Here is a 19,988-nt window from a genome sequence, read left to right as displayed (position 1 = left end):
GGGGGGGAAAAAGAACAACCAAACCAAACATCCTTTTCTGAATTGTCTGTAAAATAAAGTCGGGAGGTACTGCTGTGATGGGCTCGTTGAGCCTTTCCAGCAATTTTAGGTAGAGTGTGGAGGGAAGGATGTGAATTAAAAGGAGTTGATGCTGTCTTGACTTTGGCTGCCATGGAGCCCCTGTCAGTCCTCGTCCTGTAGGTCTACCTCACAGCAACGTCCCTGTGAGAGAAGTTTGCAAGGTTGAAGACTCTGAAGGGATATTTCCCCCTAAATTCTGGTCGTTCTTCCATGCGGCTCCGAGTAGTTTTGAACATTGAGTGGAGGACATTAAAATTCAAGGCATTTCTGCAGCAGCTTAATAAAAAAGCAAGACGTTGGTGGTTTGGAAAGATCTAAGTTACCTTGTGAACCACTGGAACTGCTAAAACTTGGTTTCTCGTGGATTTTTCCTACATCCTCTCTGCACAGAGCAGATGTTCCCCAGCTCCTTTACACGTCCTTTCTCTCTTGGCCCATCGGGCAGTGCCCGCCTCCTGTGGGTGCCTCCCTACCCCACTGGGGTGGCTGTGGGGGGGGGGGACGGGGGGGACGTGGGCTTGAGTTATAACTGAGCCTTCCCTAGTGGGGCACTAATTTGGATTTCTTTCTTTTATTTCTCCTGGGATGTTTCTCTAGAGCTGATTTTAAAAAAATAATTTATCACTGTCAGTTCAATTCTAACAGATTATCAGGTTCAGGTGTACTAAGGAAGAGAGAGCAGGCAGTGTGGCTAATAAATCTCATTTCTCCAGGAAAGCAAGCAACAGATACTGTCCCTTGTCTTACAGACAACCAACGGTCTGTACAAATACTGCTGCAGTTTTAAGGCCTTGTCCAACAATGAAAATGGAAGTTGCGCTTTGATAGTTTTGTCTGCAAGCAGGTACAGAAGAGAGATTGTTGTGCTTGGAGAGCGCTACGTGTGATCCACATCCGCCGCCTTGGCGGCATGCAGTGGTTAAAACGGAGTGTAAGGTGTGGAGTAAGTCCTTATGAGTTGTGTATTTGTCCAACGTTCAGATGGAAAATAACGTTGCTCTTCCAGCAGCATGAATTTCCGAGTAGTTGTCTCCATGGTGTAACGTCACTGGTTTACGTAGGACCCAGGTGTCTATACACAAACCATACGTGTAAGCACACTTACAGCAGGGTTACGGGCGGGCTTGAAATGGAGGGTAAAGTCCTGGTTTAGCTGTTTAAAACCAACTAAACTGAAATCTTGGAAGTTCAGGGACGAAATGAGTTCAACAGAAGCGATTGGAACAGAGTGGCTCCTTACCCGGGTTCTGTCCAGACGTTCTTCTGTCTCCTCCTTCTCTGTCTGCATTTTTACTGGTCCCAGTTTATTTCACAGTGGCTGATGCTGGAGTCCCAGCTTGTCTGTGCCCAGCTCTCAGGGACGAGCGTGTTTGGGTGGCTGTTGCTCCCCGTGGATCCTTCGTGGGCACTGCTCCTTGCTCAGCAGCTCTGCCCTCCGCATGGCTGCTCGTCTCCCACCACCCCTGAACCACAGGGGGGGGTTTTCCCACTTTATCCCAGAACCCTAAACTTTTAGGACACCGATTAATTTTCCCTCAGTTGTAAAGGCAGTACGCCTGTTTTACTAACAGGGGAATTAACTGCTCTTGAAATCATACTTTAGGAATGGAACAGAAGAGCCACTCTGTATCTTTTTATATTAATATTAATTGTAATGTAATTTCTGGGCAACAGGTTTGAATCTCTGCATCGTCTGCCCGAAGGGTTTCCTCAGATAAAAGTTTGCTGAACCTGAAGTTTAATTTTGAGCTCTGTTTAGAGCTTTCCTCTAGAAACTGGGATGGACGTTAGCTGAAATGCTGGAGCTGTGCTGCCCACCCAGCTCCGAGGGATTGGAGTTAGCACTTAGGGTTGGGGGGCTGTTTATGTTGTTTTTTTTTTTTTTCCTTTTTTTAAAAGCCAGAATGCGAGTAGCTGATTGTTGCGGTTAATTTTGTGAAGGATTCCTCAGCTAAACATACATTTTTCCAGCGTAGAGCATGCTGCGGTTTCAACCAGCTCTTACCTCTCCGGTCACCTGCACACCCTGACGCGGGGGGGAGCTTCTTGCAGCTCCTCTCCCAGCTCTGTCAGACGAACCTCACCACAGCTGCCGGAAACCCTCCAAACTGTGCTTTGAGCTGCGATGCCAAATCTGCCGGGGCCGTGCAGTGCCAGGGTTTTTTAAAGCCCTGCTCGGGCAGGCTTGGCTTTGTGCTGGATTCCTTGTCTGTCACCGCGGTTTTTCTTCCCTCCTCTTTGTGCATCCATTTAGGTCTGGGCGCTCCGGAACAAGGACTTTTGTCTCTGTTCTGTAGCAGCCTGTAACATGGGCTGTAATGTCACAGCCCCGCAGCTGTCAAGGTGATAAACCAAGGAATTTTTGGAGGGCACAAGCGATCTTTAGAGCGGTCTGGTTTGAAAGCCGTATGTAGTTACGAATGCCTGGAAGTCTCTTATTGCATGACATTACAGTAGACCTTTGGGCAGTACCACTTTTCATAATGTTCCAAATTAGTTATGGATGCCTTGATGGGTTCGCTGGGTGACTAATGACTATTTGTCATGGTCACGAGAGAGCAATGCACTTTCATTACATCCCACTGCAGTATTTTCTCCCAACTGCCTCCTGCCCTGCCCCAGCTGCTGCTGCAACCAGAGGTGGAGGTTCAGTGGCCAGAGCACATTAAACTTCACGGGAAACTGGAGTTTGTTGTAAGGAAAACGCACAATTTAGCTAAGAAAAAGCAGCATGTTTTTCCTCTCACAAAAGGTACCAGTTGGTTGGTATTTCAAACTTCGCAGTTGTGACCTGATTTCCTTCCTCAAACTTCTGCAAACTAAGGGTGGGGGGAATTGCTTTTGCTTGTGCAACTCGATGCCACTTCCCTATTTTAAATGGGGATCTTAATGAGCGCAGCCACGGGCTGGGGGAAGCAGCTGTTCTCCGTGATATTTTTACTGTAATCCATGAGCTGCTTCCTGCAACCAATTGCCCTTTTCTGGCAGAGAAGCGATCATAAGGCAGTCAAATGAATTCACGAAACTGCCACTTTTAGGAGCAGTTTTTCTGTGCTGCTTATCTGTCCCTTCTGAATTTAATAACAATTTTTTCTTCTTCTTCTCATTATCTTTTTTTTCTTTTTTTTTTTTCTGATCTGGGAGACATAAAAGTACTAAATGAATTCATTCATTTGGGAAGGTCAGCTTACCGACCTGTTGAAGGACCTGAATATTGAGTGTGCTTCTAGTCAATGCCATCCAGCCTATTAATATTAATCCTCAAATTCACCTTTTTGGCTAATGTTCTGTAAAATACAACTCTTGAGTTTCCAGTGTTGTTACCGTGATGTGTTGCTCAGCCGGAGTCATAACGGATTACGAGAAGGGTTTAATTTCTTGAAGTTGGGTACCGAGTTAATTTTAAGCGGTGTATCAGCACTTGAGATTTATTTTAAATCCTTAACTAATTAAAAGATTACGCTTTAGAAATAAATAAATAAGTCCCCAAACCCGCAAGTATTACGGCAGCATGAAAATGCCCTCATTTGGCAGCAAAGTCGCAAACCTCGTGGTGCTTTTATGGCGGAGGAGTCTCTTTTAAAAGGAATTGCATTAAGAAATGTTGAATTTGGGACTTTTACAGGCTGGTGGTTTTTTTAATACCCTGCTGCAGGCTTTCTGGTCTTTCCCTTTTGTCAAAGCCCCACAAATAATTGTTTTTAAAGCTCTTCTGTGCACAGCAAGTCCCACACAATGCCAGGAATAGGGGTCCCCTGCTCCAGGGAGGGGAACGCTGCCGGGAGGAGGAAGCCTGCGGTGTAGCCTGCGCAGGACACTATTTGCAAACCTGGCTTAGAAGTGTGGTAAAGTAACGCATTTGAGTTCAAAACTTGCTTGTTTCTCACCCTGCGGGGTGGCTGGGGGGAAGGTGTGCTGGGTCAGGACCTGGGGTGGTGACGTGGGTTATTGTCCTTTGACCAATCCCCATTGAAGGGTCACGCTTTCTAATAAAAGTTGGTTTTTTTTAAAAAAAAAAAAAGTGAAACAGATGAAGTGCATTTAGAAGCGTTGCTGAGGAGAGCTTTTGCTCAGTGCTAAGTGTTCAGGAAGGCACCATGGTTTCCTCTGCCCTGGGAAGACAGTTTTGTGTCTCTGACCACAAGTCAGTAGCTTCTCTGAAAGTGGTTGGACTTCCCCTTAGCCAAACCGCAGCTCCGAGCAGCACGGCAGCCTTTTGACAGTAAGCCCTTCTGTCCATTTTCATCCTTATTTATTCTCATTTTGCTCTTTTGACGCTATTCTTCGTGGACCCTGGTGAGCACCTGAGTTGGTCCTCTCGTGTCGGGGTTGGTGCTGTGGGGCTGTGCATCTCCCCAGCGTTGTCTTCCTCTGCCAGACTCTGCGGAGCTGTTGTGTTTGCAGGCAATGGGACATCTCTTGTTTGCACTCTGCTTGCTTGGTTTTGTAAATTTTTTTGTGAATAAATATGCTCGTGTTAGTGCATCTCCCACATTGCTGCTTCGAAATAACATCTCACTTTCCCCACCCTTACTCTGTTCCCTGGTTAGAAATGGTTTTCATATGTCACTATCCGCATTCAGGCAGGAAAAGGGTGCGCTTTATAGCTTTAGAGATGATGCAGATAAGCATCTATTCCCCTAGAACATGGGGCAAAGATATTTCTGCTCAGTTTGGTTTAACTTCCCCTTAGTGCATCTGCTAATTTCTTCTTGATGCAGATAGCCCTGGCCTGAGAAATGTGTGCTGTCCTTGTCCAAAACAGCCACGCCTGTGCATCCATCTCAAGTCCCTCAGCTTGATGACAGGACTGAGTTTTATTCTAGCTTGGTGACAAGACTGAGCTTTACTCTTGCTGGCTGCTTCGCCTGCTGGTGGAAGCGGACTCGCTCCCCCGGGGAGCTGGAAGCCGGTGGCTGCGCTGGTCCCTTCTGCTTTCGGGCATGGGGAGCTCACACAGAGCCTCCATCATCTCCTTTTCCTCGCTGCCCTCGGAGCCCCGCCGTTTAGTGAGCTAATGCAAGTACAAGAGAGCTGATTTAAAAAACGAGCTCCGGTTTAGGTGATCAAAAGCAGGCGGTGGGGTTGCCCGGTCCCTGCGGTCAGCTGGCTGTCACAGGCAGTTGGCGGCTGCTGCTCGTGCTGTTCAGGTTCATCCTGATCAAAACTGAAAGGTGAAGTTTGTGGTTTAATTTGTTCAAATTGAGTTGGTTGTTGGGTTTTGTTGTTTTTTTTTTCCCCCCCCTCCCTGCAGTAATAAATTACTGTAAAAACTCTAAACTAAACTGACAAGCGCTCGTGCTGCCTGCAAATACTTACCATAGGCTCCTCTTAGAGGATTACTCTGAGCCCTGTCCGGGAGCAAGAACAGGTAGTCACTGATGTCTTGCGATATTAGTCATATTTTTTTCCTTTTGATTTAGGTCTCTATTTGTATTTAGCCTGTAATGTGACTTCTGAAATATGTCCATGTGCATATGCTCTGCATGGTGCTTTTTTTTTAATTAGATAAATTAAAATGGATGCGCTATACATGTCAGTTGGATGTATTAATTTCTTTAAATCCCATTTCACGTTATGGCATCCGAGAGGGATTACACAGACTTTAATTTCTGGATGTCTAGTTTATGTTTTTTTTATCTACAGCCCTTTCACTTTTAATAATTTCAAAAGCATTTGAGTCACGGAGACAGGTTTTTTGGGTTGGTTTTTCGGTGGGGTTTGGGTTTTGGTTTTTTTTTTTTTTGAAAGCTAATTTTGGCCATTTAGGAAATAGTAGTTGTTTTGTTTCCATAATTTAGCCTGTTTGGATCTATATCTTGGTTTGCTCTAGTAGAGGTCTGCAGGTCAGTAGTCTTCAAAAGCCGGTGTCCAGCATTATTCTGATCCTTTGTGAGTAAACCAGCATTGAATAGGACCAGCCTTCTGCACGGAGAGGGGTAGGAGGCATATATTAAGAGATGTAACCTCCAAGGTTAGGGGAATGTTAGCGTCAGATGGCAGAAATGAAATGCCAGCCATATCTTCTGCGTGTTTAAACACCAAAGACAACCACCCCGTCCCAGACCTCTCCCTCCTGTCTCTCTTCTTCCATCCCTCATGAAAAAGCCATTCCCTGGAAACAAAACCCCTTGAAGCGGGACCCGGGTTCTGGCCCTGGAAGCGCACGAGTCTCCAGTGTATGTGTCTTCATGTATTTTAAATATTGTTTCCTCTGTGTGCAAGACTTGATCAAGAGCGGTAACGAGGGTTGACTAGAGTGATTTTTATTTCCTTGCACACAGAGGAACCTGGAGTATTAGGTGCATCAGCAGTTTGGGGGGGGTTCAGGTGCTTCAAGACTCCACCAGCGAAATATAGAGCCGGTTGGCAAAGTTGGTGTCTTGGCAACAACTACATTGGCATCGCTAGATTTGTCTCAGTTCAGACGGGAACATCTCGTTAGCTTGTTCTCTTGGGAAGTTTATCTGTGTAGTGAGCTTGGCTTTGGCAGCCTGCTGGTGGCCTTGGTCCTCCAGCCATAGAGGGGCAGGTACGCATCAGGGGTGGGTGGCTGTGGCAGTCTGGGTCAGCAGTGTTTGTTCCTGAAAACAGCGTTTTACTTTGCACAACTGTGTCCTAAAAACGTTCCATCTGAGCAAAATACTTCTGTGATGAAAACAAGCGTACTTGGTAAATTCAACGACACCCTTCAATTAAGATTTTAGCTTGGTTATCTTTAGCTGGCGCTGGCCACCGTGGTGAAGCACAGCCAAAACCAGAGCTCCGCTGGTCAGGCAGAGCCCTCTTCCTGAAACACTAAGGTTGGACGAAGGGACTGCGTCGTAGCAAATCCTGAGACACGGGCAGCAAAGCCCCTCCGGTGCTGAACCAGCTGATGCTGGAGTAGAGTTGCTGGTTTGTTTCCTCTGCGGATGCATGAGACGATTCAAATGTCATGAAACTGTGAATACTGAAAGAGTTAATGGAGAAAGAGGAAGCATCTTCCTCCACTCTGTGTATTACAGCTCTTTTTCTTGTTTCCCTCCTTCAGACAGGCAGGATTGACAAGTCCTACCCAACAGTGTGTGGCCACACGGGTCCAGTGCTGGACATAGACTGGTGTCCTCATAATGACCAGGTCATCGCCAGTGGCTCGGAGGACTGCACCGTCATGGTAAGGGTATTTCATTTATCTTGTGGCCTGGAGTTTGCTTCATGCCAGGAATGCTGCTGCAGACCACACGTGTATTTCTGAAGACATCTCCTGTCCCGAGGCCGAGGGCAGAGTCCTTGCTGATGGGCTTTCTGCATGTTTAGTCCCGGTTTAAGGAATGATGCTGTCTTGGCTGCAGGACCTAGCTAAAAATTGGAGCAAAACTAGCCAAGTGAGCTTTATTACCTGTGTAACAGCAGAATTTGCTTTCACAATTGGTGCTTTCTTCTCGTGTTACTGTCTGAGAAGGTGCAACCTCAGGCTTCTGAGAAGAGTCTCTTCAGCACTGAGATGGGACTTTGTGTAATGGACTTGGCCTGTGTCTTCCTGGCTTTGTCTTCAATTGTTCTTCCATTTTCCCTTCCCCTGGGGCTTCGTCTGATGTTTGGGAAGAGGAAAGAGGAGAAAGAGTGCCAGGCAGTGGTGAGGTGTTTTGTTTTGCAGCGCTTGGCAGAAGGCAGTGGTGGTTCCTTACCTCATTATCCTAATGGATGCAGTGGTGTGTGTTGGGAAGAGGTGGGGACTGGAGGCAGAGAAGCCCATCGGCTTTCAGAATTACTTCAGCCCTCAATTTAAGGGTGATGTGCTTTAATTTTATTTTTTTTTTCCCTATATCTGCAGGTTGTGAGTAGATGTCAGGAGGGCTTTTTTTAATAAATAAAAAATAATCCAAATTCTGCACCTGCCAACCTTGATCCTGAGACCTATTTTACCTCAGTCAGAGCTCACTGAACAATAGACGACCTTGCTCTGTGATGGATGTGGAATCCTGTGTATGCAAACACAGCAGAATAAGTGAAAGAAAATCCTTGTAAGATGAAATAATGCCAAATAACTTCAGTGATCTTTGGCCATATTTAGAAATGCTGTAGGCTGAATGTTATATTGAAATCTTATTATAGATCATGTCAGATAAATTCCTTTGCTTCTGTTCATCGTTAAAATGTCTGGGAGGGGATTCATCCCAAGAGGCTTATCCTGGGACAGCTCTTGCCTGTGATCTCTCAGTCTTGGAAGCTGAAGCATGTTAACAAAATGTACTATATTTAATATTAAACAAAACAACAAGCTTCTGTGTTTGTAACGTTCACTACGGGGCTAGAATGAAGCTTTGAAGGATGCAGGAGCGTTTCTCCAGTAACCAGGATCCCGAAGGCTGCGCATCGGAAGGGAAGGTCGCCGAAACGTGAGCGTCCACAGAAGCAGGCGAAGCTGAGGTCCATCGCTTCCTTCTTGGAGGCAAAATAAGTCTCTAATCCAAGTGCAATGAGAAGTATGTTGCGAGGCTCCAGGGGGATTGAATTACGTAGAAAAAGCAACAGCGTTCAGTTACAAGTTGTCCAAATGCTCCCAACGCAGACACAAACCGTCTGCGCGACTCCGAGCCTCCGACGGCGCGCGCAGGCTCCGTGGGGAGGGGGCTCGCGGCGGGTTGTCTGCTCATCTGCTCACACCAAAGCGGGGAGGTGAGTGTCCCCTCCCTCCCTGGAGGCAACAGGCGTGGGGACAGACGCGGCACAACGTGTCTGTCCCCACGTGGCGCGCGTGGCTGGCTGCGAGGCTGCACCTCGCGTTCGCGTGCGGTACCCGGTTGGCGTGACCGTGACTCGAGTGGAAGGGAGCGGGCAGCCGCGAGGGTGAGATAAGTGAGTGCTTGGAGGAACAAGGTGATGCAGCTCACGGTTTGGAAGGTGTTAGGTGCACGTTAGCTGGAGGTTTAGGGAGCGGTGAAGCCGAGTAGCCATGAAGAAAGCGGAGAGGAGCTGAAAGCTGAAGTTAAATCTCCCGTTAAGTACCAGGTAACTTCTGATGGGAAATGATGTATCCCAAATCGTTTGGGACAGTTGTTAGCTGGGCTGGACAGAGCTAGGATATGTAGGGTCAAGAACAACCCTGGCCTGGACTGTTTGGAAACAAACTGGATGAGCTAACGAGCCTTCCCATTTTCAATTGCTTTTGTGTCCTGGCACGAGTAATTTAGCATCCTGTTTTCTTTGCTTTTCTTCAATAAAGGTTCTGGAGTCCTGCTTCCTGAACAGCCTGTCACCGAATAAATTCCTCTTACTTTAAAGGATATGTGGTTGTTCATCAGCTCTGAACTCTTCATTAGCCAATGTGAAATGAGACAAAGTGATGTCGTAGAGGAAATCACGCAGCTTTCTGCAGAAGCGCCAGCTGCTGTTAAAAAAATACCGAATGTTTGTAAAAACCATCTGTGCCTTGGCACTCAAGGATTTAGGATCTTGCCCTCGGCCACAAAAGATCTCATCAGCTGGATAGGTGTTGAGGGGAGGGAGCATGGCTCTGGGATGAAGAGGGATGATTCCCTGCAGCTGTAACTTTGAGCTGTCTGCAGCCTTTGTGTTCCACAAGGAAGGTTACCTCGGCCCTTTCAAAAGCTGGAAGCATCTTCATATCAATAAAAACTCAAGATTTGTGGCGGGCGGAAAGACCCTGTGAGCTGCATATAGACCTTGGACAGGTATTCGAGCTCCTTAGACTAGGGGTTGAAATCAGGGGCTGGGAAAGACATCTTTTTCTGATACTGTTGGGCTTCGTAGCTTGGAGAGCTTTGGAGGTTTAACTCTTTGTAGCTGCATTGAGATTTTTCTGATGAAAGGCACTTGACAGTTTCAGGTTATACGCTCCTTAATTGTGTTGTCCCATCCGATGAATTCGGAAATCATTTGGAGGTAGAGAAGAAAGAGATGGTGGAGGGCAATGCTTTAGGACATCTCACCCTCGCAAGACCACCTTTGTGCAGGTCATGGTGCCAAGGGGTATAAGCACGTCGCTGGCTGATCCCAGCAGAGGAAGAAGTAGAACGGACCCCTCCAAAACACTGCCTGCTTTCTTCTCTGGGGGAGCGTAGGCTCGTGGAGGAGAGAACACTCTTCCTTCATCCCACGCCGGGTATTCCTCGGGGCACGCGTTGGCCTCCGTCCCCTCCTGCCCTTGCCAGTTGGGAGTGTGAAGCCAACAGATTCCTTTTGAGTTGGCAAATACAACTCCCTTGAAGTGGTTCGAGATATAAAGAAATACTTGTAGTCTGCAAGTGTTTAAATATTTCCTCTTTATGCCTCGTTCTCAGTTCTCCAGAACGTGGCCCACTTCATACATCCAGCGTAACACGAGAGCCCTGATCAGACACTCGGTGTGATGCGGGAGATGGCAGTAGCCTCTCTGCCCCATTTCCTTCTTGTTGAATTTCTCTCTTCTTTTGCAGAAGAATGGAGCGGGGAGTCCCCATCTCCTTCACTCTGAATTGCTCTCAGACAGACTTTCTTTAAAACGCCACAGCATGCAGATACCTTCTGTGGCCTCTTCTGGTGTGCTCTTTGAAGAATTGTTTTCTCGTGCCAACAAATAAGGAATTACTTAAATATTCATGCTTGATATTCTGTTGAACGACTGTAATGTGCTGCAGGTTTTTTAATTCAGCTGGAAAATGTTTGATTATAAAAAGGCTTGTAGATGGTATCAGAGGGCCGTTCTCAGATAGCGATAATTTGCTTCATCAGAAGGTGAATACTAATGAGTTTGCACGTAATGGCTGGAGTAGAGCTCTTTTGATTGAGCAAATTGTTCTAAAGACTAAACCAGAGCCTTTGCAATGACCTGGGACGCCAGGACGGGGTGCCAGGACCATGTGGAGAAGGTCTTACAGCTACAGAAAATGGATGCACAAAGTGCCTTTTCCTGCAGCGATACCAGAGCAGGGATGTAGATAAAACCCAGGGCTCAAACTCATTTGTTTCCTCACATAATGCGAATTTAGGAATTTATGTTGTTTTCTAGAAATTGAGTTAATCTTCTCTGCAGGTTGATGAAGAGGCAGGTTGTGATTGTCTTTAAAGGGTATAAAAGAAGTGCTGAAAAGGTTTGCTTTATTTTCTTTCTCACATGCTGTTTGTGTAAAACCTTTTCCCTCCTGCTCTTCCTCTGAGACCCAAACCTCTACATACCACAGTGGCGTGACTTCGCTTCCTCCATCACAAAAAAAACCAAGCCATGCTAATTTAAAAAAAAAAAAACAAAACCAACCACAATACCATAAAAAAAACCCAACAACCCAACTCCCCCCCCCCCAGCCAAGTGGGAGAGCTGGCAAACCTTAACTGATGCCCAGTTAATCTATTTTAATAGTTAATATATTGCAATATTTTATGGTTTCCTTTGTGTACTGATCCCAGGTCCTCACCTCCAGCAGGCTGGGTCCTGCATCCAAAGTGAAAGTGCCTTAATTTGCCCTGTGAATCTAATTTCATCCCACGCTGAAGACAGGCACCCCACCCTATGCAGGAATGAGTGGGCCAGGTCGCTTGGGAGCATACCCTGACCTTTCACACTCCTAGCTTTTTTTTTTTTTTTTTTATTCTTTCAATACTAAGCAGGATTATTAGGTCAATAGTTTCTGTAATCTGCAGAGGATTCCACTTGTCTGTAAACTGTAAGGGCTTTCCCTTAAAGAAAAAAAAAAATTGTCTGTCCTCCAGAGGCTTCTAAAAAATCCTTTTTATTGGTGTTTTGCCTCTGATACCGCCCTTTCCTGCACTTGCTGGCTCACGTTTAAACTTGGTGCTGGACTTTTCTGGCACACAAGTTCCTTTGCTCCGGCTGCGCTGGCACGGGAGGATCCCTGATGGCCGAGACAGCACAAAACAAACGGGGATCTCGGCGCCTGGACCCTTTGCTCTGCCTGCCCCGCCGCAGGGATGAGGTTGGCTGCAGGTGTAGAAGCTGCTCCGTCCTTGCGTGCTTTCTCTGCAGGTCACGCTTGGCCCAGAAGCTTGTGCTTCTCCTGGGTCGTCTTGTGAATAAATTCAATTTTCAAAGCTTCCCCCACGCAGAGAGTGAGGCTGAGAGAGCTGGGGCAGGCTGCTTTATCCCACCGTTTCTCTCGGGGGAAGAAATGGCCATGCTCATCAAGGCTCGGCATTTTTAAGGGCTCGTTGAGACTCCGGGATAACCCTGCCTGGCTCCCTGTTTAATCCTCAGTATAACACCCATCTTGCCTAGGTCAGTCTTGCCTCTCCTGGCCTTTTCATCTACTGGAGAAGCGGTTTGGTTTTTTTTTTTCCTGTTTCTCATGCCCACGTCGGCTGTGCCCCAGCGTCGCTGTCAGACCCGAGCGGCTCGTGTCGAGCATCCTCTGCCCCTGCCCTGGTGTCACCCAGCGCTCTGCCCGGCACCTCCCGTGCCCTGGTGGCAGAGCCCCTGGCTCTCCTGCATTGCCTCTTCTCCTGAGATCTCCCAGCTCTCATGTTTTCTTTCCAACTTTCTGACTGGTTTAGGTAACGCCTGTTTCTGCAGCATTGTGTTAGGATGTTGGGGGGAAGGAGGGGTTTGGAGGTGGTTTGTCTGAGACCTGAAAGTTCTCCTGTCAGCAGACGCGTTTTAAACTCTTGCTACTGTCAGGTTGTTATTCCCTGACTGGCAAGGAGAAAGGTGCTTCTGTAAAAATCGGCAGCTTTGTCACCCACTTTTAACCGTGCAGTGGGGAGGTGAAACGATTTGCTGCTGTTCACGAGCAGCACAGCCCTCTGCGAGCGTCCTGGGGCTGCAGGTGTGGGATTGGAAAGGAGCAGGACAAACCTCCTGCTGCTCCAGGCTGAACAGCTCCAGCTTCCAATTTTTAAAACGCGACTGCTGGTAAAAACCTCAGTTTGTGTCATCGTCTTGTTCCTAGCGCTGGTCCATCAGGCAGGAGGAGAAAGAGGGATTTTTTTTTTTTTCAACCCTCGCAGAGCGATTGTCCGCTGGGGTTCGTGCCCGTCGCAGGTCGTTCCTGCTGGGATGCTGAGGATGCTGAGAGCTGCCTTGGTGAAAAGTGAAATCATTTTAGGGTTATTTAGAGGTGAGCTGGTACGCGCTGAGAATGTCTGCATTTCAGAGGGGTTTATCTGAGCCGCAGCCATCCCTGTGGGAAAGGGAGAAACTGGGATTAGCGCAACAATCCTGTGTTGGCCGTACGCATGTCTGTCTGCATCCCTTCCAAAATGTGCTCAGCTCGCATCTGCTGGCCCTGACAGCTTGCTTGGACACGGTGGGCAGGGTCTGGCAAGCCCTGTTCCCTCACTCCAGAAAAAGCAAACAATAGAAAGCGAAGCAAATGTGCTCTGATGCTGCCACCTATCTATAGGGAGCTAGAATTGCTCGCTGACGGCCTTTCCACTGTTGTAATACACTGTATGTAGGTCAAATTCAGTTCAAAGATGGTTGTCCAGAGCTGAATTGCAGGAATAGTTTCGGTAGGGCTGATCCTGCCTTGGGGCGTGGGGTGATGGGTCAGTCTCTCCCACCCCTGGTCCCTGCCAGTTGGGGAAGCTGCCTCCTTCAGTGCACAAACCTGCTCCGGCTCCGCAGCTGGAATTCCAGTGCTCTGCCATCCTTGGGGGTCTCTTCCCCCTCCCGCTGGCACTTTCCTGAAGAAGAGTTGTGTAACCAAGCAGGCGAGAGAAGTGAACAGGCAGCTTGCTGCCTTCGAAGGGAGTTTCTGCAATGCTGCCGTGGGCTGCTTTCACCTTTGCCAGGACCAAACTGCTCTCCCCCACTTGGACAGCGTCTGAAAGGGGGCTCTAAAACGTAACGTGCAAACTCATAAAAGCAGGCACCAGTATAGCTGCAGTATCGTCCCTCTGAGGGACCAGCATAATTTGAAAAGACAGCAGCTTGTTCAGATGGAATTTTTTTTTTTTTTTTTTTTTTTTGGAATCCTCCTCAGGCAACATCTGAGATGAATGGATCTCTGGACACGGCGGTAACGGGGCGTTTGCAGCGTAAGGAGCCGGTGGTTATGTGCCGGCGGCCTGAGCGGGGAAGGATGTTACAGCCCGAGTGAAGGTTTCTTGGTGGCTGGGAGCGGTTCCCTCCTCGATTCGCTCTTCCTGTTTATATTGAGGAGTGACAACTCGGCCTTCTGCCGCGGCACGGCGCAGGACGCAGGAAGCAAACGGGTTACACGCTCTTCAGAGGGGGGGGCCCTTGGCTAACCACCTTTCCTTTCCCCTTTCCAGGTGTGGCAGATCCCCGAGAACGGGCTCACCCTGTCCCTGACAGAGCCGGTGGTGGTGTTAGAAGGCCATTCCAAGAGAGTCGGCATCGTGGCTTGGCATCCGACGGCACGCAACGTGCTGCTGAGCGCAGGTACGGTGCCTCGGGGCTCTGGCCTCAACAAGCATCTCTCCCTTGCATTTTGCTTCCACGCCAGGTGTTTTGGAGAAGAGCTTGTTCATTCCTTTTTCCTTCTTTCCTCTCCCAGCTGCTCAGGGCTGGTGGATCACAAGACTAACGGCAGAGCCTGGGGACACGTGGCTGACAGCCCCCCCACCTTATCTTGGCCTTTTATTACCTTCAGTTCACAGGGACAAGAGCCAGGAAATCGTCTGGAGGCATGAATGACAGTATTAAAATTGTTCCAGACTTTATTTTATCTGCAAGCTTCATCTGCTAACTATTTACACCTGCACTCTCCTCATCCCCATTTCCATACACTTTTATAAAAAGCCCAACTGTTCCTCCTTTTCGCTGATCCCTGCAAGGTATCCCAGTCTCCAAATCATCTTCTGGCCGGGTGTTGATCTATGCAATGAGATTCTTTTGACCACTGAAAAAGAGTCGCATCATTATGGAAATGAAATGGATATAAGTCATTATCCATTAGCACGGCCTGAGGCTTTCCTAGCGTGACCTTTAGGTGGAAGCCCAATAAAAGAAGCCAGTCCTTTCGGCTGGACTGTCGGCTGGGCCGTGTGTTTGCTGTTGATATCAATGTTTTCTGAGGTACCCGTTTGGTTTTGATCTGGTTTCCCCAAAAATGCTTAGAGTGGCAGAACTTGTGGCAGTTAATGTAACAAAACTCTGTGTGAAAACATATGAAAGGAGAAGGTGATGTTATTTTTTTTTTAATGTAGTTTCCTCAGTCTCCTGTACCTGTAAGTAGCAAGATGGGTGTCCAGGCTCTCCGGCCAGGATTACTCCTACAAAACACAAAGGAGAAGGGGTGCTGTTAGGTCGTTGCAGTCTCCAGGGTTCCTCCTGGTGACAACACACTGATTTTGGATGTCTTTTGTGCCCTTTGGGAGTTCAGGGTGATTGTTGTCTTTTGCCTCGTTTCATGTTCTCACCCCTCCAGAACCTTAGGAGGAATTGCTGTCACACATTGTGCTTTCCTTCCCTTACCTGGTACTCCAGTCCTGTTCTTTACTTTGCTGTCATCTTATTTTAGGTTTTATTCTTTGTCTTCTTGCTGTCCGGGCCTTGAACAAAACCACCCACCTGATGGCTTGTAGTCCTGGTGCAACTGCTGACCTCAGCTTTTGCTGCCTGCCACTCTTTTTTTCTCTTTGTTCTGCTCTTTTTCCTGCTCTCAGCTGCCTGTTTTCCATCTCTGCCACTTCTATTCTTTCTGCCACAAATCTCTCTGCTCTGAGAAGTCAAGGACTGGCTGCCAGCCAGGATTCTCACCTATGGAGTTGTAAGAACATCACTTCTTGCCCTCGGTGTCTCTTCCCCTGGAGTCCTGCAGCTGAGCCAGGACCCAAGAGCTTCTTCACGAAGCTCCTGCAATAGCGGTGGCCAGGGCACGTTTCCCAGACCTTTGGCTGCACCAGGACCTCCTGCTTTTCCCTTCAGCTTCCTCTCTGCCGGGGACCTTTCCTGACCCTCCTGCCCACCCCGTGCATGCAGGCAGTGGTGGTGCCCAAATACTCCCAAATAAACTGCCTTTCTTTGGGACAGCTACAGCACCTCCGAGGAGGTGCTTGACAATATCAAGGTGGGAGTTTTGTACCTGCTCCGGCTGCTTGGTCCCTGCTCTGAGCCTGTATTTGAGTGAGGATGTGCTGCCTGGGCTCTGCCTACATGATGGTGCACAGAGCGTGTTTAAGAGTCAGCATCTGAGGCTTTGGAGCTGCAGCAGATTTTATTCCTGCTGCTGGTTTGGTGGGTTTTTTTTTTGCACACACCAGTGTTGTGACTTCAGTTGCTGTTTTCTTTTTTAGGCTGTGATAATGCAATCATCATCTGGAATGTGGGAACAGGTGAAGCCCTCATAAACTTGGATGACATGCACGTGGATATGATTTACAATGTGAGCTGGAATCGCAACGGCAGCCTAATCTGTACATCTTCCAAAGACAAAAAAGTTCGGGTTATTGACCCCAGGAAACAAGAAATTGTTGCTGTAAGTCTGTGTGATAATTAAAGAAGCAACTTGGGTTTTGCCGCAGCAGAGAGTTACAAGAGCATACAGAGAAGGAGCCTTTTTGCTCCGTGTATACCATGTTTAGTCATGTTTTTCAAAGTGAGGAAGAAATTACGGGAGGGATAGCAGTGGTTGAAGGATTTGTCTGGGTTTATTTGGATTAGTGTTTGAACTGGGATTTTATAAGGCTCAGTTTTTAAACCTGCAGGAGTGTAATTCCACGTCTAATCCTTCAGTATAATTACAGTTCCAAACTTGTGTGTGCGAAATGGAGATTTAGCAGCCTGCGTATGTGTCGTAGCTTGCAAAGAAGTCTTCCTTCAAGCTTGCAAGAGTCTGATAGGCGGAGCTGAAGCGAGCCAGGGGTGACCACTTCGTTTGTAGTTTTGCAATTGCTTTCTTCCCTCAAGCATCGGGCAAAGAGTTTTGTAGTCGGCATCCTGCACGGAGGATGCTGCACGGGCAGAAGAGAAGCCATCCCTGGTGGTTATTTCTTAGGTCCTATTCCTTGCTCGAGGCTGATCTGTAAATCTCTTTCAGGAGAAAGAGAAAACCCACGAGGGAGCCCGGCCCATGCGAGCCATTTTCCTCGCTGATGGAAACATCTTCACAACTGGCTTCAGCCGCATGAGCGAACGGCAGCTCGCCCTTTGGAATCCAGTAGGTTCCTGTCCCGTCACTACTTTGCTGTTGTAGCGTCTGTTGAGTTAGGCCCGTAATCACCCACTAAATTCATGGTTCATCTCCTTGAGCACATTCCCCCTCCCAGCTCCCGCGCCAGCAGGCGCTGCCGTTCTTCGGGCTGGGGGTTGGCTCCGTAAGGGCCGTCAGTTCTCTTGGACCGATCCCTGCCTCGCCAGGAGCAGCGATGCAGCTGGGACCTGCACTTTTGAAATGCCTGAGAAGGTGTTCAGAGAGCGGAGTGGCTCTGGGAAATCTCCTCATTTCATAGTTACATGTGCAGAGCAAGGCAGCAGCGATCCCTTCGCGCTGGCACAAGACCCTTACTGACATGACTGTGTCACATCTTTCCCTTGAGTTTGTGAATTTTCTTGGGTCCCGCTTTTATTGTGTTTTGTGATCAAAATGTCCTCGGGGAATGAATAAGCTTGTGAAGATTTAGGGCGTTTGTTATTGTAACACGCAGATCCTTCGGGGTGGTGAAGACACCCCTGCGTGTTCACTAGCTACATTTAGATCCCGCATTAACCTGAGCTTTTCCATTCTTCATTAACATCACTGGATTTTTATTTTTTTTTTTATTTCCAGAAAAACATGGAGGAACCAATAGCCCTTCATGAGATGGACACCAGCAACGGGGTCCTGCTGCCATTCTACGATCCAGATACCAACATTATTTACCTATGCGGCAAGGTAAAGAGAAGCTTTTGGTATGACTTGGGTGTATTTAGGGGGAGACTCCTCTTGAACAACTGATGCCTGTGAAACGTTCCCCAGGTGTCTCACTGAGAAAGGTAGAACCAGAAGTTAGCACTGTGGTGATGGTCAGGGCTGCAGGCAAATCAGGCTGCTCTGCAGCTGGTTTGCTCCTCGCTCTGCAGAGAGCCTGTGAAGGTCTGGTTTGTAGTTGGGTGTTTCTCTGAGATGGATTGACTTAGGTAAAGCTCCTCTTAATGAAACAACTCAGATACCATCAACTCTTGTTGGTCTTGACCCAAATTGTTGTACTTTAATGTGAAAGGTACAATTCAGATCTTATCCTCCTTGTGCTTGAAGGTGATGGAGCATGTAGCAACACTCGCTGTAATGTTGTGGGGTCAAATAATAGAAACTGGAATCATGTGCTGCTTTCTAAAAGCAATTTGTAGGCATTAAGTGCTCTATAAAGTGCCCCCTTCTGATGCCACAGCTTTAGACTTCCTACAAATAGGAGCCAAAGACAAGATGAACAAGTAATTACAAAGGAGGATCCAAAGGGGGGGGAATCTCCCCCTCTGCTCTGCTCCGAGACCCCCCTGCAGGGCTGGGCCCAGCTCTGGGGCACCAGCAGAAGGACACGGACCTGCTGGAGCGGGGCCAGAGGAGCCACGGAGATGCTGGGGGGGCTGGAGCCCCCCCTGTGAGGACAGGCTGGGAGAGTTGGGGGGTTCAGCTGGAGGAGAGAAGGCTCTGGGGAGACCTTAGAGCGGCCCCCCAGGGCTGAAAGGGGCTGCGGGAACGGGGGGAGGGACTCAGGGGTGTAGGGATAGGATGAGGGGTAAGGGTTTTAATCTGAAAGAGGGGAGACTTAGATTAGACAGAAGGAAGAAATTCTCCCCTGTGAGGGGGGTGAGGCCCTGGCACAGGCTGCCCAGAGAAGCTGTGGCTGCCCCCTCCCTGGAAGGGCTCAAGGCCGGGTTGGACGGGGCTTTGGGCAACCTGGGCTGGTGGAAGGTGGCCCTGCCCAGGGCAGGGGGTGGCACTGGAGGGGCTTTAAGGAACTAGATGATCTTTCCAAGCCAAACCATCCTGTGATTCTGTAACGTACTTGGACTGCAGCAGGGATCTGCTTTGTGGTAGCTGTGTTGATGCTGCCGGAGAGCAAGAGCACAGCCGTGTGCCATCCCGTGTTCGACCGGCAAGCGGTGGATGTTTTACCCTGAAAAATAAAATGGCTATAAACTGTGCATTGCTCTGTGGCAGCGTTCTGGGAAGGAAAAGCTGTCAGGAGAGAGTGATGGCTGCCCAGCCTAGCAGGGAGCAGGCGTGAGGGCAGGGGGAGCGCCGGCCCCTCGGAGTGACCCTCCTTTGTTCCTCGCAGGGTGACAGCAGCATTCGCTATTTTGAGATCACGGACGAATCCCCCTACGTTCACTACCTCAACACCTTCAGCAGCAAGGAGCCGCAGAGGGGCATGGGGTTCATGCCAAAGAGGGGCCTGGATGTGAACAAGTGTGAGATCGCCAGGTAAGGAGAGGGGCTGGCAGGGCGGGTGTCAGGCAGCCGCCCCGTCGCGAGCTCCGACGTTCAGAAACGGTGCAGGACCCCGCTGCGGTGTCTGCTGGGACTGGGACGTGAAGGGACACTTGTGCTGGGCATAACATGATATCACCTTAAAATATGCTGGGTCTTAGGCTGAGCCTGTTCTCAGTGGGTGAGTGGTATCGACCAGAACACATTGTCTGCCAGGATTGGGTGTCAGGGCGGTTACAGCCGGCACTGTCGATGTATCGGTGATAAACCTTTGCTGCCTAAGTCTGGGATCAGTCTCCAGCTTGTACACAGCAAGCGGGCTGGAAGCTGGTTTTGGGAAGGGCGACGGAGCTGGGGCAGGGTCTGGAGCACAGGTCTGCTGGGGAGCGGCTGGGGGAACTGGGGGGGTTCAGTCTGGAGAAGAGGAGGCTGAGGGGAGACCTCCTGGCCCTCGGCAACTCCCTGCCAGGAGGGGGCAGAGAGGGGGGATGAGTCTCTTGAGCCAAGGAACAAGTGATAGGACAAGAGGGAATGGCCTCGAGTTGCACCAGGGAAGGTTTAGACTGGATATTAGGAAGCATTTCTTTCCAGAAG

At 48.8% G+C, this 19,988-nt stretch overlaps 1 protein-coding gene across 1 annotated transcript in view; it reads left to right on the top strand.

The window, feature by feature from the left end:
* Positions 1-19,687, top strand: part of CORO1C (coronin 1C) — a 51,585-nt gene extending 31,898 nt beyond the window's left edge. The window contains exons 3-9 of the mRNA XM_026859643.1: positions 6,683-6,692; positions 7,114-7,237; positions 14,293-14,422; positions 16,279-16,460; positions 17,022-17,141; positions 17,751-17,855; positions 19,243-19,687. Of these exons, the coding sequence (XP_026715444.1) occupies positions 6,683-6,692; positions 7,114-7,237; positions 14,293-14,422; positions 16,279-16,460; positions 17,022-17,141; positions 17,751-17,855; positions 19,243-19,392 (821 nt within the window). The 3' untranslated portion in view covers positions 19,393-19,687. The remainder of the gene's footprint in view (positions 1-6,682; positions 6,693-7,113; positions 7,238-14,292; positions 14,423-16,278; positions 16,461-17,021; positions 17,142-17,750; positions 17,856-19,242) is intronic.
* Positions 19,688-19,988: the final 301 nt, after the last annotated feature.

Source organism: Athene cunicularia (assembly GCF_003259725.1).
Source record: "Athene cunicularia isolate RWA chromosome 15 unlocalized genomic scaffold, athCun1 chr15_part1, whole genome shotgun sequence".
NCBI lineage: Eukaryota > Metazoa > Chordata > Aves > Strigiformes > Strigidae > Athene > Athene cunicularia.
The sequence above is the reverse complement of the archived record's forward strand: the minus strand, read 5'-3'. Positions and strand labels throughout refer to the sequence as shown.